This window comes from Lissotriton vulgaris, chromosome 3_1 (genome assembly GCF_964263255.1).
Source record: "Lissotriton vulgaris chromosome 3_1, aLisVul1.2, whole genome shotgun sequence".
NCBI lineage: Eukaryota > Metazoa > Chordata > Amphibia > Caudata > Salamandridae > Lissotriton > Lissotriton vulgaris.
In genome coordinates, this window is record NC_141689.1 from 1,028,665,085 (window position 1) to 1,028,691,484 (window position 26,400).

At 45.3% G+C, this 26,400-nt stretch overlaps 1 protein-coding gene across 1 annotated transcript in view; it reads right to left on the bottom strand.

Annotated features, from left to right (window-relative positions):
• The window catches only part of ERMP1 (endoplasmic reticulum metallopeptidase 1), a 572,215-nt gene that overhangs the window by 154,148 nt on the left and 391,667 nt on the right, over positions 1-26,400 (bottom strand). Inside the window, exon 7 of the mRNA XM_086961418.1 lies at positions 5,438-5,650. Within this exon, the coding sequence (XP_086817544.1) occupies positions 5,438-5,650 (213 nt within the window). The remainder of the gene's footprint in view (positions 1-5,437; positions 5,651-26,400) is intronic.

Genomic DNA, 26,400 nt, shown 5'->3' on the forward strand with positions numbered 1-26,400 from the left:
GAGATCTTTCAATTTAAGGGTAGGAAAGCTTTGGGGAAACTTTATGTTGCAGAAGTTGGTCCCTCTGTCTTAGGCTGGGTGGACCAGGGGGCACTTGGAATCGTTCTTAATTCTAAAAAGGATGACCAAGTAATGATCCTTGATGAGGGGGACAAACAGTTTATGGATCACATTGTAGAACAGTTCCCCGCAGTCTTTTCAGGAGAAGTGGGGAAGTTAGTTGGGTTTTCTCATAAGATTGTGCTTAAGGACAACGCTCGTCCTGTTAGCCATAAAGCAAGGAACATACCCATTAGTGTAAGAGAGTTATGGCTGATTTGGATGCTTTAGAGAAGAAAGGTGTGATTGAACCTATATAGAGAGTGCCGAGTGGTTGACCCCATTGGTCGTCGCATGAAAATCAGACGGCCGTTTGTGTTTATGTGTAGACTTGAGGGATTTAAATAAAAATATTTTAATAGATACATTTCCTTTACCCAGAATAGATTAACTTTTAGCTCAAACAAAAGACGTCAAATGGTTTTCAACCATAGACTTAACTTCTGCTTACCATCAGATACCATTACATGAATCTAGCCATAACTTAACTGCCTTCATTACATCCTTTGGCAACTATCGCTTTGTCAGAATGCCATTCGGCTTCGTTTCAGCGGCAGCAGTTTTTCAATGATTGATGCATAAATTGTTTAAGAACCAAAATGGAGTCACCTATTTTTCAGGATGATGTTTTGATTATGGTTCAGAACAAAGAAGCGCATGATGATCGACTCACTAAAGTTTTAAACATTCTTGCTAAGAAAGGTCTAACAGCAGAACTGAAGAAATGTAAATTTGGTATGAGATCAGTAACATCTTAAGGGCATGAAGTTGGGGGTGACGGAATTTCTCCCAAGAAGAAGTTGATCAGTGCAATTGAGAATGCCCCCATACCCAAATGAAAAGATGATGTAAGGTCTTTACTTGGCCTGGTGTAGTTTTACTCCAAATTTGTACAAAACTTATAACCTCAGACAGCTCCTTAAGGTTAAACAAGACTTTCATTGGAATGCTGATGTTCAAAGTGATTTTGATTTTAAAAAAAAGACATGACTTGGTGTCTGCCTTTCCCTTACAAGCTTTTGACAGCATGGCCCACAGCATCATCACCACTGACGCTAGCTAGAAGGGACTTGGTTCAGTCCTATACCAAGTTAGAGATGGTGGCTCTGAAATGGCAATTGGTTTCGCGTCTCGTTCTCCAACCTCTTCTGAAGAGAAGTTCTCTGTTAACACCTTGGCTGCTATGGCTTTTCCCCTCCTGTGCTGATTTATTGAAAACCCCATTGTTCATGACGAGCTCAGCTCGTCATGAGTGCAGCTCCGCTGTGCCTCATGACGAGCTGAGCTCGTCATGAGCGTGGAAGGAGTTAAAGATAAGGAGATGTTAGCCACTGTCTGGGCCATGGAAAAATTTAGGCAGTTTATCTGGGGTACCAGGTTTACTCTGCGTACAGATCACAAGCACCTACTTGAAATATTGACACTGGAGGGTATACTCAAAGCCATTCCCAGATTAGCTAGGATGAGTCTCAAACTTGTGGAATTTACATATGACGTTGAATACTTACTTGGGAAAAGGAACCAGATCGCAGATTATCTTAGTAGGTCTCCTTTACCCATACAAGGCAATATATATATGATGATTGTGATGATTTTAACGTTGCCATTGTTCAAGAGTTCAGTCAAAACATTGCACATGCTATTTCAAAAGAAGAATGGGACAAAGAATGAAAAAAATGACAAAACCTTAAGTGATGCTGCTAGACATGTTGTCAATGGTTGGCCTATATGTAGTTTAGTTGACAGGGAGATTTAAGATCCTTCTGGGAAATCAAAGAAGAGTTACGTATTGATGACTGTAACCCTTTATGTAGGGGTGAAAGAGTGTTTGTACCTTCTAATCTACGCTCCAGAATTTTAGCAATCAATCACGAGGGAGATCTATGAATTATTAAACTGAAATGTAGAATAAAAATGTCCTACTGGTGGCCAAGGTTAGACAGACATTGAAAGATATGTTCAGCAATGTTCCACTTGTGCCAATGCGGACAAGGCTCAACCGGTGTTTAAACCTTCCCTTTGTTGTAGACATGTGCCGGAGCACCCTTGGGAGGATTTGAGAACAGACTGGCTTGGCCCCATTGAGGATGATCATGGTTACATGAAACATATCTTAGTTGTCATAGACAACTACTCCAAATGGCCGGAGATTGAGATCACAGAAAAATGCAACTCAAAGGAAGTTGTAACATTTGTGGAAAAGTTATTCCTACGCGACGGCATTCCTAGGCGCATCCTTAGTGACAAGGGACCACAGTTCATGTCAGTTACTTTCTTACAGTTCTTAAAAAGGAATGGCATTAGTGAAAAAAATACCCCAGTTTACCATCCAGCAGAGAACAGAGTAGTTGAGCGCTACAACAAAGTTCTTATGGGAAGAATACAAGCATCTATTTGTGCAGGGAAGAGTTGGGAGAAAGAATTATTTAGCACTATTTGGGCGTACAGTATTACTCCCACTTGCACCAGTTATAGCCCATTTAGAATCTTAAGGGGCAGAGAACCTTTCACAAAGGATAATGTAGCATGGAATAGTAAAAAAGTGTGCAGCAAATGGTCTTCTGCAATAGTTCGCTCCAAATTACGCAAAATACATGAGTCATAAATTAATAATTTTGATAAGAAAGATTTCACCAAAGAAGACAATCTACAGATTGGTGATTGGGTAAAAATAAGATTAGGCACAAAAGTTAAGAAAGGTGAGAGCAAATTCTCTGATCCATTGCAAGTTCTGGAGACATATTCAAAGACTGCAAAATTAAGTGACAAAGTTTGGCTTCACAATAGGAACGCCAAATGCAAAGGACTGCAAATTTGACTGTCACAAGCAATAGGGTTGGGAAGTCTTCATCTATGGATTGGATGTGGGATGAAGTTATGGATATGGGGAAAGAGTTTCCCTCTCATTCATGTAATAGTGACACGTATGCGAGGGCACCTTCGTGTTCTGAACAAGCTTCTTGTAAATAATCTAGAGTAACGCGTGCTGGCAGATCGGTGAAAGTGCCTATAAAATACAGGAGTTATGTAATGTAATATTACTTTATTTTTTTTTCATACAAAGTGGTATCTTTTGTTAAGAAGGGGGCAGGGTTGCGTTTGGTTTTACCTTCTTGTTGCTAGTTTTTCTTGCTTATTTTAGTTTACCCTTCTAATTGTTTTTAGCATTGTATTGATGATCAATTGTCATTTTTATGTCGTATTCTTCTTGTTCAATGTAAAGAGAGAAGATGTGGAATCCTAGCTACGGTGCATGCTCCCAGTACCATAGCAACTGGGTGATGCCACGAAGCTTGATTCCAGAATAGTGTGACAGCTTCAGTTGAAGGAGCTGTCCTGGTTGTGAGATGCACCTACATGCTCTCTAATAAAGGAGTTTACCGATTCATTCATCATTACAGGCACTTTTGACAGTCTGCCACATGGTGTCACTGTTTGTCTAATTTAGAGATCAGCACAACAACAGTTATTTATTAATTCAATATACATTAACCCCTTTGCCGCTGCGGCGGCAATTCTGCCGCAGCGCTAGAGGGGGGAAATCAGCGCCACGCAGGCGCGCCGAGGGGGCCGTGACGGAAACGCTCCGTCACCAGCACAGCGCGACCGAGGCTGGTGACGGAGCGGTTCAGTCACCAGCATGGGAGGGGTTAAAAATGACATACACATAGCCTCATGGTTCTGGTAGTTAGTAAGTAATTCGTTATTTTTGTACATTTCACTGCAGCAGTTACTGGGAACACTGAGCCAGTGACACCCACAGGGGTTAAACAAAGGAACTACAAATTCTGTGGCAGCAGATTATGGGACTACCAGAACCATGAGGACGTGTGTGTTAACACCCATTGGGGCGGGACTTGTTCATTCATTAAACCAGCTGTTCCCAATAGCTTTGTGTTTCCATGTTTGAAGCCAGAGTGAAGCCAGGATCAAGAGCGTGATATCGCTCGAAACGCATTTGACATTTTAATGGAAGCAAGTGAGCGGGAGTGCGGACACTGCTGCCGGTGAGGGTGTTAGAGTCTGTACCCTATGTGTGTGGCATCTTCAGTGGGGATATATATTATATATACACACACTTCCAAGCTTTCTCCTGTGCATATACCGCTGCCTTTCCCTCAAGAGTCACGTCGCCTCTTTGGACCTCACAGGAGTCGGTCCCGTAACTTCCACTGATAATCCTCTCACACAAAAGGATGATGACCCCTTGTGTAGCTGGTCCAAAATTAGTTTATTTTCGGCCCTCTCGAATATATATTTGTCTTTTCTTTTTTACCGATCAAGCACGTTGGGCCACATATTCCAGGCCAAAAAAACTCTACACTGGCTTCTGCCCAATGAAAGCCTGGATTTTGAGATCCTGCACCTGATATAAAGTAATCCTTATCAGAAGCATTCCTACCACACCAGTGCACTATCACTACCAGTGTGGTACTCAAGTCTGGCCATATATAACCTGCTGACCACTCACCTGCTGGCCAAAGCACCAATGTTTTGAGAGGACATTTAGGCACTTACAACACTCCTCCTTCAGGGGCGCTCTCTCACGGCATATCTGCCAAGCACTTGACCATCACAAGTCAATAAATAGAATTAAAAAAAGCATCCTCAAGATGTTTCTGTGACACTTTGCACCCAACTTCTAGACTTCACCTCAGTGTAATTCCCCTCCAACACCCACCACTCTAAAGTGTACATTCATCAATTGGAGCGCTCCACAAAAGAGCTAAGAAAGTAATGCATTTTTAAATGCTTTCTAGGGGCCGGTTTGTTCCAACATGTGGAACGTGTGATCAGGACCTAACTCACTTATCTAGGATGTATTTGGGCAAAATGAATGTTAATCCATAGCACTTTTGTGTTTATATTGTGGTGGCTCACCTGTGAGTGGAGTAGGTTGATGTTTAAGACTAAGAGAACTAATCATAGTTCTTTTCCATTCCCCTGCCCCACGAAACATGGACTCTCCCAAAAAGGACTATATGATTAGTTCTCTTACTCCTAAACATTTACCTACATTTTTTTGTGTTATTTTACTTGGGACGGGAAAGCAGTGCATTGTACACAGAAAGAAAAACAAACGACATCCGTGCATGGGTCAAGTGTCTGCAGTAGAATTAACCTTGTTCCTGGCTAGATAAATACATTCTTTGGAGGTTAGGGGGCCTACAAAAGGCATTACAAGCAGTCTGAATGGGTCCAAAAACACTACTAAGATTTCTCACAGCATTAGACTGTACATAGTACTGTAACAAAAAGCACCCCTGTAAGTTAATTGTAATTCTTTCTAAAAAAATTAAAAAAGCACACATGAAAGTGTGCCAATAACATAACTTACCACCATTTCTTGGTTTGAAGAACTTTTTGCCCAGGTAGAGAACTGCAGCTAATGCTATCAGGGAGTTTATAACAGCACCAACACGTGCCGGATAAACCAACACAAAGAGACCACACACGTCAAAGAAGACTATGTTGCCATGGCGGTACTCAGAAGAATGAGCCAACTCATCAGTAGTGGCTAAATATTTGAGAACTCCAAGGATATTGTCACCTGTTTAAAAAACAAACAAAAAAAGCTTAGAAAACAGCAATCATAATTTCTTCAAACTATTATTGTGCAAATAACACAGAAACACATCATCACTCAATTCATACTGGACAAAATGTATCTGTACCCAATCAGGTTGCATCAAGCTACTACTGAATACTCCCTGGATATCAGAGGATAATACATTAGGTCATTGTATCCTGTTGTGAAGTAACTGATCAAAACTTACAAAGTACATCAATGGGTAGGTGTGCCTATATAATACACCATGCACACACTCAAACAAACGTGCGAACATAGTGTTTTTCAGATTTTGGATGAAACAAAGAATTGTTCATCTCTGGCAGTACTGAGATCAGCTAGATTTACTTGACTATGCACAATCCTTTCTGGCGATAATTTGAAAATTCACCGCAATGAGCATTACTCCTACAGCTGGAATAAATGTTCAATTATTTCGAACCGCTGAAAGAATTGCAGGACTATTCGTGTATTTATGCAAGATGCAGAAATATCCTGATCCTCAATCTTGCAAGGAAATAGACAGCCCCAGAAGGCAGCACAGTTGCAGATGGTCCTTTAGGGTACGGTGATTATCTATTGAAGGAAGTAGGCTGTAAAATGTACCTTCCATTCTATTTCCCTTATCAGGGCATATGGAAAGACCTCATAGTGGAGAAAATATATCACAGGTAAGTAACTTTACCTTCTCCACCATGGAATCTTCAGTAATGTTCATAATGGTGGATATAATAGCAATATCATTCCTTCCCAATAAGGGGGACCACGCTATATGGACTAGAAGCAGGACAAAATAGACGAAACTAGAATGAACACCTAAAATAGCTCTTTGCAAAGAATGCTCTAGAAACTTTTCTTCCATACTATTGCCCTATGAGGCCATAGTGAAATTTGTTTATGAATTTTAAGAAGACTCCCACAATGGACACAAGCATTTGCAATGCAATAGGTCTCGCATTAGGAAAGTTTGAGCTATTAGTATTGTAAATGAAATTTTTTTAAATTTATGTTTTGGTTTTGAAAATAGCGAAATTAATAGCTTTGTCATTTACAATGCCAATAGTTTTAACTTTCGCAAATGTGACACCTATAGCATTTGTAATGCAATATGTGTTGTATTTACGTGACTTAGATGTATTGATATTACAAACAAAGGCTTTTTTCATTGTTTTAAATAATTAATACTTAAATAAAAGTTATTGTAATTTATAATGGCAATAGCTTAAACTTTTGTAAATAACTTTTGTGAAGATTATGTTCAGTGTATTTTATTGTCTACGAAAATCCAAGAACAGAAGTGAAATATTAACATATTTTTGTGATATTTGTAATAAAGCTTGAAACATTGAGAGAACATATTTGAACCAGTTGTTGTTGAATGGTTGCACAGATTGATGCTGTGGTGGTGCTGAGTGATGCTGTGGTGATGCAATAGATAGAGTGAGGGCGATAGATAGATAGGGCGATAGAGTGAGGGGGATAGATATAGTGAGGGGGATAGATAGAGTGAGGTGGATAGATAGAGTGAGGGCGATAGATAGAGTGAGGGCAATAGATAGAGTGAGGGCAATAGATAGAGTGAGGGCAATAGATAGAGTGAGGGCAATAGATAGAGTGAGGGCAATAGATAGAGTGAGGGCAATAGATAGAGTGAGGGCAATAGATAGAGTGAGGGCGATAGATAGTGTGAGGGCGATAGATAGAGTGAGGGCGATAGATAGATAGTGTGAGGGCGATAGATAGATAGTGTGAGGGCGATAGATAGATAGAGTGAGGGCGATAGATAGATAGAGTGAGGGCGATAGATAGATAGAGTGAGGGCGATAGATAGATAGAGTGAGGGCGATAGATAGATAGAGTGAGGGCGATAGATAGATAGAGTGAGGGCGATAGATAGATAGTGGGGACACGACCAGTCAGAGGATGAAGTGTGAAGGGGGTGTGAGGAAAAGGGGGTGACTTCAGGGAAGGGGAGGGTGCGTGGGATATGGGAGAGGCGGGGGGATGGAGGGATGAGGCGTAACTGAAATAGAGGCTAGAGCACAACGTAGAAACTGTAGAACGCATAAGGGAGAGGGGGCAGAAATATGAAAGAAAATAGCAAAGAGGGGATTGGAAAAATAGGAATATCCAGCAGGATTGAGGAGTGATGGTGAAGAGGCAAAAATGGATGAGACGGCCTGAAAGGAGAAGGGGAATGAAAATAAAGGAAACCAGCCTGACCTAAAAAGGGCCAGATTGAAAAAGGTGTCCAACAGCGTTCCATATTCTAAAGATCCCTTCAGCATTTTGAGCCCCAGTTTAGCATCATATGAAGACTGCAACACATTTCACAGATGTGCCCGTTTCCAGAAGTAACCTGCCCACTAGGGGTGAGTTCTCTGTACTATTCATGCTGCAGATCAGGGCTAAACACCCAGCCCATGTGTACAAATTGACGGTAATATACTCACTATCACCATATTTATTCATGTATTTTATTCATGACTATCAAAAAGCAAACTGTCACCTCGAGCAGTAGCAGGGGTTCTGTGCACTAAAACTCCAGCAGTTGTACGAAAAAGCGTTACATTTGAACACAAATTAAAGTGCAATAAAACTATAATCAAAAGATTAGAAGCAAAATGCAATACAAAAGCCCTAAAAATATCACTTTGTAAATAACACCTGTCAAATAGTTGTTACCGGTTAACAAAATCTGAGATGCTCTAGGTCGGAGATGAACAGAATAGGAGAAAAACACTGCTAGAATCCTAGGTCTGGGGATTTGTAATTTAGGCAGCGTCTGACTGCGAGCCAACCTAAACGGATCCTCTGGACAGGTAGAGTTTTGGGGTAAACAAGCAAATGGTTTTTTGTGGGTAAGCACCTGTATGTTATCCATGTACATTTTTTTTTATATTTCTTTTTATTAATGAAATACAAGAAAAACAAAATCGGCAGACACCTTACATTATGGAGTAAGGTAACAATTATATTAACAAGTGGTGGGTAACGTACGGAAAATCCCCAAGGTGAAAGCTGAATATCAAGCTACACTGGCATGCGATCGTTAAAACACAGGGAATATCATTTCGACCAGTTCGATATTGTTCATAAGTCCACCACCCTTAGGAACAGGATTTTTAGAAAGAAAGAGAAACTGAAAGTTCGAGTGGCAGGCAGGCTTAACATGATTGAACCGTAGCAAAACAACGATCGCTCACCGTTTGCAGCACTTGAAGGCAGACATTATAAAAGATCTCGTACACATCACCCCCCCTAGGACCCGTCCACCCACCAATCAATACAACCCCTCAGGAAGGCATCCAATAACAGAAGAGGAACAGGATAATGAACATGAAAACGAAAAAAACAAAAAAGGACAATACGACAAACCCCAACCCCCCACCCTGCACCCTGCACCCCTGCATATGGCTAAAGCCCAACCCCAACTAGCAGTGTGCCTGTCGCCCCAACAAACTGTTTACTAAACGTAGAAAAGAGAAGTGGGGGAGGAAATCGACATACAGGCTCCCGGTCCCCCCTCCCCCTGCCAGAGACAAACGAACCCTGAACTATAACCAAAAACAATCAGGATATTTAATCAGAGCAAACAGGGGAGGTTATAAACACCGCCCAACTCTCCGCAGGAATAGTGGTAGCAAACCCATGCCAATTGAAGCCACGTTACAAGCCCCTTTCAGGCAATCTCAACCTTGGCCCTTACGATCTGCAATGCGAACTCCCACCAGTGGAGCCACTCCCTCAAAGAGGGGGAAAAGAGGGCAAGGATGTTTAGACCAGATAAAGTCAATAGTAGTAGTCCATCAAAAACTCCAGTCGCACATAAGCACCCCATCTCCGAGCAGTAAGTCCCAATACTGTTTCCTCCGAGAACATGATGAAACTGCCAGGGGGGGAGAGAATATTGTTACAGTTCGAATGTGATTGAAAAGAGACTCCGGGAACAGAGAGCAAATGGTTCCACCTTCATCGGAAGTGATATCAGTTGTGGCAATGCACTCACGATTCCAAGGTTACATTCAGGTAGGCTCTCACCAACCAAGGGTTCCAATACTGCATCCAGCACGAGGCCATCATCCACCGACAAGACATTCACCGTGGGAAGCCCAGCTCGTATGAGATCTTGCAATGGAGCAGAGTCCGGTCTCAGGCGCTCAGTCCCAACTGCACAAGCGGACATCTTGTTGATCAAAACCTCCACATGGGAATGTAGGACCCCCCAATGGCAGTCAAGCCGGTCCTCAGCGACGGTTCGCACTCCGTCCGACCCATCTCTGTTCGTTTAATTGCAAGCAAGGTCTATGTCCCCAGAGTGTTCGGCTCTCCGAGGGAACAGGCAAGAACGGAGCGGACGGCCACGGAGGGCGGCTGATCGTGTACCGCACGGCAGTCTATCCTCCGCCACCGCGAGCGAGGACCCCAACCCTTCGAACTCGGGGAGGGGGCGCACCCGGTCTCCGGGACAATGGACTCCCGCCCACGGCCACAGTAGCGTGGCGGCACCCCTTCTTCGGTGTTAATCAGACCGCGCGACCGCCATCAGAATCGGGCAAAATGACCTCCGCAGCGAGAGACCGGACCCAACCTGGGTCCCACGGCCGCTGTTGTTCAACTGTAACCCGGCCGGGCCAGTACTCGAGACCCTGGCTCACCAGCCGGGCTAGGCCGAGAATAGCAAAACGGTGTAACTTCGTCGATCCAAGTCCGTAAAACAATTGCGATTGCACCACCGGGATCAGCAACTATTCATCCACACGGAGGTCGGGCGTAAAATCAGGATATTTGACAGGATAGTCCGGCAAGAGACGGAGGCTGGCGGAGCCGGGAGCCTAAGCGGCCATCTTGTTTGCAAGCATAGCTCCTCCTATCCATGTACATTTAAATTGGGAAGGGAAGTGCAAAGCCAATAGCGAACAATAATTTAAAAAAGTGTTGAGATTACATTTCTGGAGAGTAACAGGGTGAACAAGTGAAAACTAAATGCCAGTGATGGCCACAGGGTGGCAGTGTTTGATAAGAAAGACTGTCTTTGAGAGCGATTTCACGCTCTATGGTGTTGATGAGAGCGAGGTAATGAGGAAGAAATAACTGAGGACGCCAGGTTGAACAGCAAGAGGTAAGTGTCACTTTACTATGTGGGTGGCCACAACACTTTAATCTTTAGAAGAAAACAAAATTGCTGGCAGAAGTATTTCACGGTGCTCTCGCAACTCAGGCAGAGTGATAAATCATAGACGCGCTCGTGAGAAGACGCAATATCTCTAGCGGTGGCACCGAGCGCAGGCTCTAAAGAACAATGCAGGAGAATGGCACGGGCAAATGTGCAGTGAAACGAAGCGCGAGCTCTAAGATGAGCTGTGAAGGGCTCGCGGTGTTAAACAATGGAGAGCGTAGCAGACGGCAGGCACGAGCACTAATGAAGCAGTTCGAGACATACGTGCGAGGCGGGCGTATCAGACAGCTTGCTGTAAATGTAAAAACAAAGTAAGATGAAGGCTAAGGAGAGCAGTAAAAATGACACAACTAATGTGACATGGCAGACAGAAGGCATGAACAGGTAAAAGGCAGTTCAGTTTAACCAGCGCATGGCAAACACACGAGATGATTGTAAAGGCAGCTTGCAGTAATTAACAAGCTCTCTGCATTGCGTGGTGGGGGCGGGGGAGCGGCATTGGGTGGCGGGGGAGCGGCTTCCTTTAAAGTCTGATGCCAAGGATGTGGCTGGCGATGTGCACGCGCCTGGCTCACATGAACTGTACCCAATCCGCAGTTTTGGGTAGACTTTTGAAAGCCTTACTATAATCACGACAAACAAGCATTGCTAAAGCAATGCTGTAGTCGAGACCTAAAAACAGTGTCATAGGTGAGTAACTTTAACGTCTGATCATGGAATCTTCAATTACATTCATAAATGCTAGCTAAAATAGCAAGCTCAACCCTTTCCACAACATGTGACTGAGCCATAGGGAATCAAAGGGGGAGAAAATAGACCACCCTGGAAAACACAAAATATAGCCTTGCAAAGTATGCCCATCTGGGAGACAGATTTGAAGTCAAGAGCAAGAAATACATGCAAGGCTACCATTGGAAATAAAAATGTGTTAGTCTTCAATTAACCTCCCTGTAACATTATACAAACAAGCATTAGCAAAGTCAATAGGTCTCACCTATACAAGATCTATGGGCTTTGATAATGTGTTTGCCACGTTGTACACCAGTGAGGCTGCTGTTCAGCAGGACAAAAAAGTTAATGGCCTGGAGTGTCCTAGAGTGTAGAAGGTGCGGGGGGAGTAGAATGTTGCAGGCTGGATTTGTTGGAGTAGAGTGTCAGATTGACGTTGGGGGGAGTACAGTGTTGTAGAGTTCAGTAGAGTTCAGTAAAGTTCAGTGGCAGAGAGTGTCAAAATGCAGTGTCGTGGGGTGGTAAAATACGGTGGAGTGGATTGAGTTAGTGGAGTGGATTGGAGTAGTTTGTGGTGGATTGGATTGGGGCAGAATGGGTTAGATTGGATGGGGTGGATTGGAATTGGTGGACTTTGATGGGGGTGGATTGGAGTCGATTGAAATCAGGTGGGGCGGATTGGAGAAGGGTGAATTAGACTGGTTTGGGTGGATTGTATTGAGGTGGATTGGATTTTTAAATAGAGTTGTTTGTAGAGGGGTGAATTAAATGTTGAGCGGAGTGGGGCGAACTGGACTGAAGGGGAGGTGGAGTGGAGTGGGATTACTGAAGGGGTTGGATTGAAATAGGATGGACTGGAGTGGAATGGATTGGAATGGGGTTTATTAGAGTGAATGCATTGGCTTGGGGTGGGGTGGGGTGGAGGGGGTGGGGGGGGTTGGGTTGGAGCAGAGTGGGATGGATTGGGGTGGGGTGTATTGAAATGGGGTGGAGTGGGTGGAATAGAGTTGGGTAAATTGGATTGGGGAGGGGTGGATTAGAGTGCAGTAGATTGGATTGCAGTGAGGTAGATTGAATTGGAGTGAGGTGGATTGGATTGAGTAGGATGGATTGGATTGAGGTGGACTGGATTTCGGGGGTTTGGATTGGGCTGGGGTGAACTGGATTGTGGTGCAGTGGATTAGATTGAGGTGGTTTGGATTGGGGTGCGGTGGATTGGATTGCAGTGAATTGGATTGAAGTGCGGCAGATTGTTTTGAACTGGAGTGGGGAAGGTTGTTGTACGGTAGATTGGAGAGGGGCAGATTGTTTTGGAGTGGAGTGGATTACAGTGGGGTGGATTGGACTGAGATGGATTGAACTGGTGTGAGGTGAATTGGAGTCGGGTGAATTGCGTTGAGTGGCTGGATTGGCGTAAGGTGGATTGGAGTGGGGCAAATTGGAGTGGGGCAGATTGTTTTGGAGTGGGTTGGGAGTAGTGGTGAGTGGTGGATTAGAGTGGGGTGGATAGGATTGGTCTGTGGTGGGGTGGATTGGATTGGTCTGTGGTGGATTGGATTGAGTGGGGTGGATTGGTGTGGAGTGAGGTGATGTGGACTGGAGTGAGGCAGATAGAATTGGGGTGGAATAGAGTTTACTGTACGATTGAGTGTTAAAATGATCATTTCAGAAATTACACATAAAATAGAAATAATGTCGCTTTGCAATAAAATAATCCTCATCTTTTGAGTACAGTGCCCACAAGCAAAAACAAAAGATAACATGAGTGCAAAGTGAGAAGAGAAGAGTTGGCAAAAATAAAGAAGCTTAACTATGGAAAATAATGATCTGCAATTTTGTTTGTCCTGTGGGTACTTTTTTGTTAACCAGCCACACACCTTCCGTTTGCAGGGCACTAAAAGTTAAACAGAACAAAATATTAACTCCATCACGTCAGGAGTAGTGGACAGGCACTGATTAAGTCGAATCAATCAGTGCTTGATCCCTTCTCCACAGAGAGGAACTGTAATGATTTTAGGGCTGTCTTGACGAATTATGAAGTTGCAAAGAAGAATGTCACGCTAGTCAAATGGTAAGCAAGGGGCAGGCTCCAGTCCCTTCAATGTGAACAGTGTCTCGCAAGCGAGACCCATGCACTACTGCATGCTCGACTCCAAGACGGCAGGGAAGACAACTTTTTTACACTTGGGGAGTGCATCTGTTGGCACTTTAGGGATTTAATGGCGATACACAAGGGTGAACTGGTGTTGGAGGGAAGTAACTTTAGCCTCTCCACCAGGGGTTTTTCTCTTTAACCTCAAACCTTTAGTAACATACAGAAAAAAAGTAAAAACATTGGTGTTATATTGCTCTCAAATCTCTGCAGGCAGCATCATAACTCAATAACACTTCCTTTTTGGATTGGTGAGCTAAGGCCCATATACCAACAACAAAGAATCTGCGAGTCTTGATGAAGTATATATACACAAGATGAGTAAACAGTATAACTACACAGGAGGACACAAAAAGAGGGGAGTCTCAATTAAGAGGACGGAATCCTATCACCCACCGAGGTAGCATGCTTCCTCATTTGGGATCTCCTCTTGGCTGCACGCTAATGCAACCAAGGAGCTACAACTCCTTGCTAGTGTAAAGGAGGAGCTTGCGGATGTTTCGATGTAATCCGGACCTAGATCATCTAAGATCGATGAAGCAAAAAACAGTGTGGTGAGAATGCGTGATGCAGTGTCTATAATAAGTGTATTAAAATGGACTACCAGGAGAGAAAAAATATTTATTGGGTATCTTGTGGTGTCAAAGGTTAAAAAGCAGTAAGGGCGCAATCTGAGTAACTGTGTGAGCCCTCTAGTGAGAAGGTCTACATGTTTCAGCCAACCATGATCTTACATTGATCGTGGCTTTCTTCAGGACCTAGTTGTTACTACTGCATTCTAAATATGTGAAAAAGTAACACAAACAACCTTGTAGGAACGATACAATCATATACCTGTGTGATGCTTATGTAGAAACTACAGGCATAGGCGTTGGACTCCCATATTCAATTGGGAGGGAACCCACCGCTCCTGGTAATAGCTCAGCGCGTGAGGCAACGCTCTGCCCTGTCACTACCCCCCGCTGGATCCTGAGTATCGCAAACGAATACAGGAGTGTAACACCTATGCCTGTAGTTTCTACATAAGCAAAGTTGTTTGTGTTACTTTTTCACATATTTAGAATGCAGTATTACAACTAGGTCCTGAAGAAAGCCACGATCAATGTAAGAGCATGGTTGGCTGAAAGATGTAGACCTTCTCACTAGCGCGCTCGCACATTTACTCAGATCGCGCCCTTACTGCTTTTTAGGTCTCGGACCGTAGGCTGCGCTTGCGCAGTCTCGCTCCGAGATTTAATGTTTCATAGTATGGGGGCTTAAACCCGCCCCTCTTCTCCATTGGCTGGCTTCCTAAACTGAGGCCAGCCATTGGAGGAGAGGGGCATCACTCCGTTTAAGCCCCGTCTTTTTCTGATTCGGGGGCGTCTTTTTTTGCATCTTTCTTGTTTTCTTTCTCTCCTCTTCCCATTGGCTGGAATTTTACCTTCCAGCCAATGGGAAGAGGAGAGAAAGAAAACCACACCCCGAATCAGAAAATGACGCTGCTTTCACCGAGGCATTTCTGCCTTGCCTCGGAGAAACGTGGTGGTGTTGTGTATCGGCCTGTCTGCATGAAGTGCCTGGGGCGTGTGATTTAAGAACAGCGCCGACATTTGCAACAGGTCACTGAAAAAGCTGTGCTTCGAGGCACTGTCAGCTGCACAGCTACACATAGTATGTATAAGCCCCTGGTGAAGAAACGGAATAGGGTGCAGGGGGTCACCCCGAGCCCGTCTAATGGTGCTCTGAGGGCCGGAAACAGGAGGCAGGTGGAAATATTGGACTAGTCTTAAAACAAAGAACCCCTTTAAAACCCCCGGAACCGAAGCCCCAGCCGCCCCCCCCCCCCCCAAACCAGGGTCAGACGTACACCCACGCCCAGAGCTGCTTTCCAATGCCCCCGCCAGACTTCAGCACAGTGCTGACGGGCGCTTCCAGGCTCTTGCATCGAGCTGTGGTGGCGAGGAGGGAGCTCGGACAGGGACCCTCCAGGTAGCCCAGCTCCGGCCATCCACCCTCTGTGCACGCAAGGGGGCACTATTCCACAGGTCAGCACCCCATACCTTAGTCCATCCCTGCCCGGACCTGGCGGCCGCCGCACCGCTCACCACAGCTGCTTCACCGGAGTACCTTCAAAGCAGGGTTTGGCGTCAGCAGCATGACAATTTCACACGAGGTGAAAGCTTCAGTAGGTAATACATGACCTCTGACCCATGGCCTTCTGGCCTGGTGTAAGGTCATTTGGGATGGGGCGTGGCAAGGGAGCAAGAAGGCGCACGGTCTATAAACAGCGCGCATCTGCGGTTACAAAGGACTGAGCCATGTTTATTTTCGGTCCATTCAAGGAGGCGACAGACCGGGTACAGGTAGGATTCTACCGTCTCCAGCAGTGGAACTCGGAAATCGGACTTTCCTCAAGACACCCCACTCTGCCCCCTCAAACATCTGGAGAGCCCACTGCCAAGGCAGGCTGTCCTCACTCACAGACGTTCACTCCATCCCAACATCTCGACCTCTGCGCCTCAAATTGATCTTGAACACATAAATGCTAAATATTTCCAGTGAGTCATCAAGTGAAATAACACGCCTGTGGCTGCTCGATGCCAGCCGTGTCCACCTTAGGAGCAGGAGGGCCGTATCTGTGCCAGAGGCTCCGGGTATTTACGTACCACCAATGAGCCTGAAAGTGATTTACGGCCTCACTGGTTAGCAGTAGAGAATGCGGCACGGGCCTGCCCCCTCGGACCCACGCTGGACACCCAGGGGCTGAGGATGACATTAAGGCTCATGCCTCACGACAGAAGATACAAGGAGCAGACTTTGAGTCCCACCCACACTCTGAAGCGGGAACAGGGACCTGCTCCCAGCAGTAGACAGCTACGACAGAACAGACAGAGTACAAGGCCATGCCGGGCAAGGATACATCACTGCACCCATGCAGAGCCCACGGTATTCACTTCACCTGCCCCCATCCAAGCCCCCGGTCTCTCTGGGACCAGCTCCTCCCGCTCCTCTCTCGCTCGCCCTCTCGCTCTTTCGGTCCCTCACCCACCCACTCACTCTTCTCATACTCTCTCGCTCTCTTTCCCTCGCCGCTCTCTGTCATTCCATATCATATGACTTTGCATCTTGAGCCATCGATCGAGCACTCCAAAAAGTAAAAACAATTCTTAGATAATAAGGGAGTCTACATCATCAATGAAGTCGGTGGTTGTGCATACACATACTTTGAGCAGTTTCTCTGGAATAAGAACCTCACCAACATTAGTAAAAGCTGTGCTACACTATCTAACAACAATGCAGAGAAAAGGAAAGTCAGGGTTCAAATGATGTGTGAAGACAAACAGTGTTTGATCAAAGTGTGGGTTAAAGTACCAGTGTCTTCACTCCTTGCTGCTACAAATCAGTGTTTAAGTGGGACACTGTTATTATAGTTGTGTGTCAGTCACATGCAAATCACGAAAAAACGATTCTGTTGATGCTGATGTTTTTCACTGAATGTAATTGAACATCCGTTATGTCAATACAACATTTTAAAATAGTCCAACATGTTTGAAATAGCTATAACAGGTTTATTGGCTTTGAAGTTACTCTGTGTGTGGGTGGCTCTGTGTGTGGGTGAAAATGCAAAAGATCTCGCATTTGCGAGAGATTAAGCTATTGGCATTGTAAATGACAATGCCATTTATTTATATGTTTTAAAAACATAAATAAAAATAATGTCATGAGCAATGCCAATAGCTCTAACTTTAACAATGCCTAGACAATTGCATTGTAAATGCTTGTTAACCTTTGACACCACGAGATACCCAATAAATATTTTTCCTCCCCTGGTAGTCTATTTTAATACACTAATTATAGACACTGCATCACACATTCTCACCACACAGTTTTTTTGCTTCATCGATCTTCGATGATCTAGGTCTGGATTACATCAAAACATCCACGAGCTCCTCCTTTACACTAGCAAGAAGTTGTAGCTCCATTGTTGCATTAGCGTGCAGCCAAGAAGAGATCCCAAATGATGAAGCATGCCACCTCTGTGGGTGATGGGATTCCATCCTCTTAATTGAGATTCCCCTCTTTTTTTGTCTTCCTGTGTAGTTTTACTGTTTACTCGTCTGTGTATATATTCCTCAACAAGACCCGCGGATTCTTTGTTGTTGGTACATATGGTTAGGTGATTTATCCTTACAGGTCTGTAAACTTCCCTTAGACCCTCTCTTCTCACCTGGTATTATATTGAGCTAGGGCCTATGCCGTTTATTCAACAGTTAAAATTACATTTACACCCTACACATGCGAAAAACATGAGCTATTAGAAAAAAATGCTTTTTCAGAGACACCTGTTTGGAATTATGTGTTCTTCCACCCAACACGTGAACTCATCTGCCATGCCCGTTCTCCCATGATCCCCTCAAAAGACTGCCAATAAATTTGGGCTCTCCAACTCACTTTTTTCAGAGTTTAAGATGGCCAGGAGAGGGAGTTGGTTGGGTTCATCCAATAAATCTCTAAGAGGGGACTGTGCAATCCTTACCTTTCGGTCTCCAACCTTGGTTTCTAACCTAATAGAGATGGGTCGTAATGGGCCAATTAACCCCAACTGTGTCAACATCCTTCCTCTTGGTTACTTTTACTGTCCTCCACCAGAACTTAGGTGTCCAGTCCCAATCTATCCATGACCAAACCACCCACTATTATATCAGGAGGGGCAGTGGGCGGGAAGCTATGCTGTACAAATCTCCAATCGTTATGATATTCTTAGCGGGTTGGATAACGACTGACTGCTATTAGAACACAGTAAATTAGGCTCTATAGGTGCAACAACCCATCCCATTGTCACCTTTATTTTTATTTTACAGGCTTGTATAGCGCTGGCGTCGACTCCCATAGGAGTATCTCCGCGCTTTTGACATCTGCCGCATTGAGTTCAGGAGAACGTTAGCTGTCTAGAAACTGAAAAGGAGTGTCTTTAACATTTTCCTAAAAGGAAGGTATTCCGTACATAGCCTCAAGGTGTTAGGAAGACTGTTCCAGAGGGACGGGCCCGCTATTGAGAGGGCTGTGCTACCCTGCCTTGCCTTCTTGGCTCTAGGTACTTCTAGAAGGCCTTGTTCGCTCGAACGAAGTGAGCGAGAGGGTTTGTAGGGGACAAATTTGGTTGCCAGATATGCAGGTCCCATACCATTAAGACTTTTATGTATGGTACAGCATACCTTAAATTTGACCCTCTGTCTAACATGTAGCCAGTGGAGTTTTATCAGTAGGGGCTTTGAGGGTGAACGGGGGGGCGCATTGAAGACTAAACGGGCAGCCGTGTTCTGGACCACCTGCAGTCTTGTCGTGACTCCCTCATTGGCAGATAGCAGCAGGCCGTTACAATAGTCTAGACGACTCATGACTAGAGCTTGTACCAGCGTCCTTCTACTGGCATCTGGCAGGAGGGGGAAGATTTTACGTAGCATGCCAATTATGTGGAAGCAGGATCCCACCACCTGGTTGGCATGTTGCTTGAGGGTAAGTTCCTGGTCCAACCGGACCCCCAGATTCTTAACAGTTGGTTTAGGCTCCGGTACTGGGCCAAGGTCTTGTGGCCACCAGTCCGGAGTCCAGAGTCGTCTTACCTCACCAAAACAACATGACTTCCGTCTTTCCAACGTTGCATTGTAAAAAGTTGGAAGACATCCAGTGTGCCACTGCTTTCATCCCCAGGGAGAAAGAATTCTTAACCTCGGGAGTCAAGGTTTTAAAAGGAAAGAGGAGTTGAGTATCATCCGCATAGGATATTGGAACAAATCCATATGCTCTCAGGATGTTAGCCAGGGGTGCCACATATATGTTGAAAAGAGTTGGGCTCAGACATGAGCCCTGTGGCACCCCCTTGGAGATCTCAACTTCCTCTGACCGGAAACTGCCCATGGTTACTTGCTGGGTCCGATTGGTTAGAAAACTTCTCAACCATGCAAGGGCTTCATGTTTCAGGCCGATGTTCTCTAGCCTGGCCATGAGGATGGAGTGAGATACGGTGTCAAACGCCGCAGACAAATCTAGTAGTACCAGGATAACGGAAAAGCCCCTATCCTGGTACATATGCAGATCGTCTGCGACTGACATTAGGGCGGTCTCCGTACTATGTTTGGGCCTGAAGCCGGATTGGGATAGGTCCAGCACTCCTGCAGATTCAATGTATCTCGACAGGTGTCGGTTTACGTGTTTTTCTGTAATTTTACCCAGGAAGGGGAGTAAGGATATTGGTCTGAGATTACTAAGCTCATTCCAGGAAACCTTTAGTGAAGAGGAAAGTGTAGAGGTCGGAAATGATCTAGGTCTCGCAGAGATAGATAATCTTAATGTTGCTGTAGTTGGGGAACGATGTGGTGAGGATGTTATTAATTGTCACTCTGGGCAAGACCAGCTTGATTGTGTCAATATAAGGGGAATATCAATCGCTAGTTGGAATATAGCAGGATGGGCCTCTAAAAATAGAATTGCTGGGGTGGCATGATTTTATTAGATCACATGATATCCTGTGTTTCCAAGAAACCTGGTGCTCTATAAAACCCAGCTATGATGAGTTTGTTTGTTAACATTCAGACGCATCGAGTTCGCGGCACGGTAGAGCCAAAGGTGGCTTGCTTATTTTATTATCTGTAAACCTACCGTTGATAATGGTTAGATACCTAACCGTTGGAATACATTCCCAAATCTTATGGATTCATGAGAAGGAAGGCCGTGAGGTGCTTCTAGTTAACTTTTACAATAACATATTTGATAATACCCGGTATAAAGTTATAGCCGAACTAGAATGTGCCATAGCGAAATTGATAGCTGAGGCGAAAACCACCTTTGATTTCATCTGGGCAGGTGATTTTAATACCCCGATCTGCCCAATGTCATCCTCACGGGCATGTGGGATACATAATAATAGGGGTGAAAATTCTGCGCATTTTCGGCACAATGTATATGGTGAGGTAATAAATAACATGATGTCAAACTATGACCTGGAGCTTCTACAGCCTGCAAAAAATGCTCTCGGTCAAACGATCCCCAGCTATATAGGCAGGAACACCAATACCCATATTGACCATGTCATGGTCTCTGTCATACTGTACGACCCCGGTAATCGAGGAATCTACTCTGAGTGATCACAATCGCATCCTACTGAGAACCGAGATTTGGGAGCATAGTACATCACGGTCTTCTAGAACTATAGTTAACATCGAACCACATCGGCCAAACGGGACAAGACTAAGGAATATCTAAATCTATGGTAGATATAGATGGTATTTTGAAATTAGGGAATGCCCCGGTCCCCATTTTAGAGAATTTTATCAATATTAACAAGACAATAGATACCATAATCACTGGGACTTTGAAAGTGAAAACCTCCCATAATAAGGGATGGTTTAATCACGAATGTACTACCCTTCTCTCACAATTAAAATTGACCTTAGCTGCCAGGCCTAGGGACAAGAATAAGGTAAATCTTTAGAGGCATGATTATAAACTGGCTCTTTCCAAAAGGAAGAGGGAGCTGCAACAGGAAGCCTGGGATAATCTAGCACAGGCAGCAGATACTTCCAACTGCTGCCTGTTTTGGGCAACAGTAAACTCCCCCTTTATAAGGGATGATAATGCCCCTAATCTTGCATCCCATGTTAGTAGAGAGGCCTGGGTCTCCCACTTTTCCACAATCTTTCAAAGTATTGAATATAATGACATGGAACTAAGTATATGGCCTATAGCCCCACTGGATATTACCTTAGCCGAGGTGGATCGCAGTATTAAGGCTAGCAAGGGGGGTAAGGCCCAGGGTCCGCATGGGGTCCCTATCTATGTTTATAGGGCTCTCCCATTGTTATGGGGCCCCATACTTACCATAGTCCTTAATATTGCAGTGATTACCAAGATTCCACCAACTTGGGGGGGGACTCCATTATTGTCCCAATCTATAACAAGCATTTGCAATGCAATAGGTCTCGCATTAGGAAAGTTTGAGCTATTGGTCTTGTAAATGACAATTATTTTATTTATGCGTTGGTTTTGAAAATAGCTAAATTAATAGCTTTGTCATTAACAATGCCAATAGATATAACTTTCACAAATGTGACACCTATAGCATTTGTAATGCAACATGTTTTGTATTTACGTGACTTAAATATATTGATATTACAAATAACAATGGCTTTTAATTTTCTAAAATAATATTAAATAAAAGTGATTGTAATTTATAATGGCAATAGCTTAAACTTTTGTAAATAACTTTTGTGAAGATTATGTTCAGTGTATTTTATTGTGAACAAAATCCAAGAAGAGAAGTGAAATATTAACATCTGTTTGTGACATTTGTAATAAAGCTTGAAACATTGAGAGAACATATTTGAACCAGTTGTTGTTGAATGGTTGCACAGATTGATGCTGTGATGGCGCGGAGTGATGCTGTAGCGTTCAGTGATGCTGTAGTAGCGCATAGTGATGTTGTGGTGACCCTGAGTGAAGTTGTGGAGGCCGTGAGCGATGCTGTGGAGGCCGTGAGCGATGCTGTGGAGGCCGTGAGCGATGCTGTGGAGGCCGTGAACGATGCTGTGGAGGCCGTGAACGATGCTGTGGAGGCCCCGAGCGATGCTGTGGAGGCCCCGAGCGATGCTGTGGAGGCCCCGAGCGATGCTGTGGAGGCCCCGAGCGATGCTGTGGAGGCCCCGAGTGATGCTGTAGTGTTCCAGAGGGATGCTGTAGTGTTCCAGAGGGATGCTGTGGTGGTGCTGAGGGATGCTGTGGTGGTGCTGAGGGATGCTGTGGTGGTGCTGAGGGATGCTGTGGTGGTGCTGAGGGATGCTGTGGTGGTGCTGAGGGATGCTGTGGTGGTGCTGAGGGATGCTGTGGTGGTGCTGAGGGATGCTGTGGTGGTGATGCGGGATGCTGTGGTGGTGATGCGGGATGCTGTGGTAGGGCTGAGTGGTGCTGTGGTAGGGCTGAGTGGTGCTGTGGTAGGGCTGAGTGGTGCTGTGGTAGGGCTGAGTGGTGCTGTGGTGGTACTGAGTGATGCTGTGGTGGTACTTAGTGATGCTGTGGTGGTACTGAGTGATGCTGTGGTGGTGCTGAGTGGTGCTGAGTGATGCTGTGGAGGTGCTGAGTGGTGCTGTGGAGGTGCCGAGTGGTGCTGCCGAGTGATGCTGCCGAGTGATGTGGTGGTGCTGAGTGATAATGTGGTGGTGCTGAGTGATAATGTGGTGGTGCTGAGTGATAATGTGGTGGTGCTGAATGATGCTGGGGTAGCGCTGAGTGATGATGTGGTGATGCGGTGGCGCTGAGTGATGCTGTGGTGGTGCTGAGTAATGCTGGGGTGGCCCTGAGTGATGCTGTGGTGGTGCTGAGTGGTGCTGTGGTAGCGCTGAGTGATGCTGGAGTGGCGCTGAGTGATGTGGTGCCGCTGAGTGATGCTGTGGTGGTCCTGAAGGATGCTGGGGTAACGCTGAGTGGTGCTGTGTGGTGCTGCTGAGTGATGCTGTGGTGGTGCTGAGTGATGCTGTGGTGGTGCTGAGTGATGCTGTGGTGATGCTGAGTGATGCTGTGGTGGCGCTGACATCTGTCTGCCCACTCCTGCATGGGTGGTCTGAAATTGTGTAGGGCAAAGCCAACTCCACAGTCCTTGAAGGGTTTATTTTTTATTAATTATACTGAGCCGTAAAAAGAATGCGTTCTTGGGAAAGGAAAATGTCTTAGTAAAATAGGGATGGCAGTAACCGGCAGTAAATATAAATGACCAGTTTGTTATTACATGCTTAATGCTGCTATCTTACAGGTTTTCATAAGGGACTAGCTCTGATGAGTAGAGAAACTGAACAGTTTTGCAAATCAGAAATAATGAGGTGGTCACCAGAACGAAGACACTTCAAGACGAATATTCTGTACTTTTAACTTCTCTTTGCAAAAAAGGTTGCCCATGCCGCTTACTGCAATTTAATGTTCCACACAAACGTTTCAAATATTACTAACTTGTTTTCAGGTCACCAACAATGAGCATTCATAAATCCAAACAGAAGCAACAAAAAGGGTTTTGCAAGGGGCCACAAAGAATCTGTAGACTATGAATCGGGAGACAAACTGTGACACTAGACTGAAGGGAAGAGGAACTAATGGTCGGGGGAAGGACGAAGGAGCAGCTGTCGGCGGAGTTCAGGGTTCGGAAGGGAGGGTTTAAGATGGGGGTTAGTTCTGGGAGCTGCAATGTGTGGGGTGAGGACTGACGGAAGCGAAAGGCTGCGGGTGGATTTGGGGTTAGTGCTGAGGGAAGGAAAGCTGCTGTGAACTGTGCAGATCGTTACCAACACTCAACGCCCATATAAACCAACATGACTGTGAATATTGGTACACGACATGAAGAGAGGGCTGACTCCTTCGTGCCTGGTAGTCAGATTAAACATGAATCCATTGTTAAGCCTACTCTTACTATAGCGGGACGTCTGATTGTCCAATCTCATTACTAGGAGGCACCTTTAATGTGGGGCCCTGGTCCATTGTTCCCTTCACTTAAAACGTGTCTGCTCACAAAACAAGCGCTTTCAACACAACTGTCTTTTGTGTGCAAGAGAGACCTCTTGCAAGGCAGGCACAGCGAATTTCGGAAATGGCTGCATATTTGAAATGCCTCAGTTCAGTGTGCAGCTACTAGAACTCACCAATGAGATTGTGCTTTAATCTTGCTTGTCCTAGCCACCGGCTTTCTGCCGCAAATTTAAATGAAAAAATTGCACCGAAGAGCGTCACATGTAAAAGCGGACTACACAAAGTTTTTAGTATGGTCTCCAGCTTTACCCCCATATTCTCCGCAGTGAAGACTTTAGAATTTCACTGTAACTACGATAATTGGTCGCATTTAATCAAAAACTGTTGGTGCAGACAAGGATTGCTTTCCACTTTTACCTCTGTGTATTCTCTTTCAAGTGAAGGGAGTATTAACTAACCTAGGTGTTGCTCAGGGGATTCCCGTGCAGAAGGCAGATCAAAACAAGCCAAGCGTCTGCAATGAATGAAGGCTCTCTCAGGAGCCAACCCACGGTCATTGCTTTTGTGACCCCATCTCTCCTTCAGCAAGAGCACACAAGATCACTAGCCCGTACAGAGAGTGACAGTGCAGACTGGCACTCGGTGAAACTCTCCCTGCTCTCTGGTGCATGAGACCTGGTCAAAAGTTGACCGAGCGCAGACTGCACAGCAATGTAAAGAATTCTCGGAGAGGGTGTGAGGGAGAGAATAAAAGAGAAGACATTGCCTTAGCTGGAAAGGGAAGGTGTCGAGTAGCAGAAAGCAATGAAAGTTTGCTAAATCTGGAGCAAAGAAAAGCATGCAGAACAGAAGGGCGGCGGAGGAGGGGTGGCAGCTGCTCCTGCACTGCACGCTTGGGGAGGAATATTCACCAACGCACTCAAGCACAAGACGAGAGGGAGTCTGTATGTGTGTGTTAGACATTTACCCTGAACACAGCGCGCATAAAAAACTGTGGCCTACCTGTAGAGGCACAAGTTTTCCATATATAAAACTAGCATTGGCGCCGCGCGGCTGTCAAAGTGACGCCACGCAGCAATAAAAAAAACAAGCTGAATGGCAGGGGTGTAAAAGGAGGCGAGAAAGGAGGAGAGAGGAGAGAAGAAGGGAGGGGAGGCAAAGTGGCGGGAAGAAGATAGAGGGCATGAAGGGATCGAAGGCAAGGGAAAGAAAGGGAAGATGGACGAGATTAAGAGGAGCCACAGATGGACTTTAGAACAAGGCAGCGCTGGGAGGGGGGGCTGGGCACGAAGGAAGGAGAAATGCAAGTCACGGCCTGGCGGCCGTGAAGTGTGAAGCAGTGGGCGGGAAAGCAGATCCCTTTGAAGCTCTCGGAGGCAGGAGCAAATGGTAAGGGGAGGAGAAATGCTGCTGGAAGGCTCGGGCAAGCTCGTGCACGAGGACGTGCACTTCTGGAAATCCGCTTTGCTTTTGAGAGCTTAGTTTAGTTAGCTCTTGGTTTCACCCCAATAGGGCTCGCCTATTATATCCCTGCGGGATATTAATAGGCGAGCCCTAAAAATGGGGACAAGTCTGCAGCAAGTAACTATCGTCCGATCAGTTTACTCGACTCATTGGTTAAAATCATGAGCAGAGTGTTGCTGGTCAGGTTGGAAGAGTGGGCCGATGAGAAGGGGATTCTGGCTAGCTCACAGTATGGTTTCAGGAAGGGGCGTGGTACGCTAGATCAATGCTTAAATCTAGACTTACTTATTGGCAAATACACCAAGGCCAAGCGTGGCACTTTAGATCTCTGCTTCGCTGATTTGAGCAGCGCGTTTGATCTGGTTGACCACTCCATTTTATGGCCAACCCTGTTAGAACTTGGTGCACCTGAGGAAATTATTTTCTTTCTTGCCCGACTGTATGAAAAAATGCAAGCTTGTGTGCGTTATGGGGTTAGTGGGGAGTGTACCCCAAATTTTAATGTAAAGCGTGGGATACGACAAGGATGTGTCCTCGCCCTGTGGAAATTGACTAAAAAACTCCCTTTTCCGCCTGGTGTCCCATCATGCACCCTATCCACCCTAACATCGACCAGGCAAGCCGATTCTCCTACTTCAGACGCAAATCTTGTTATACCCCCCCTCTTGCCTGCTCTTTTCCTCATAGTACTGGCACATGCAAAGAATAATGACCAGCCAT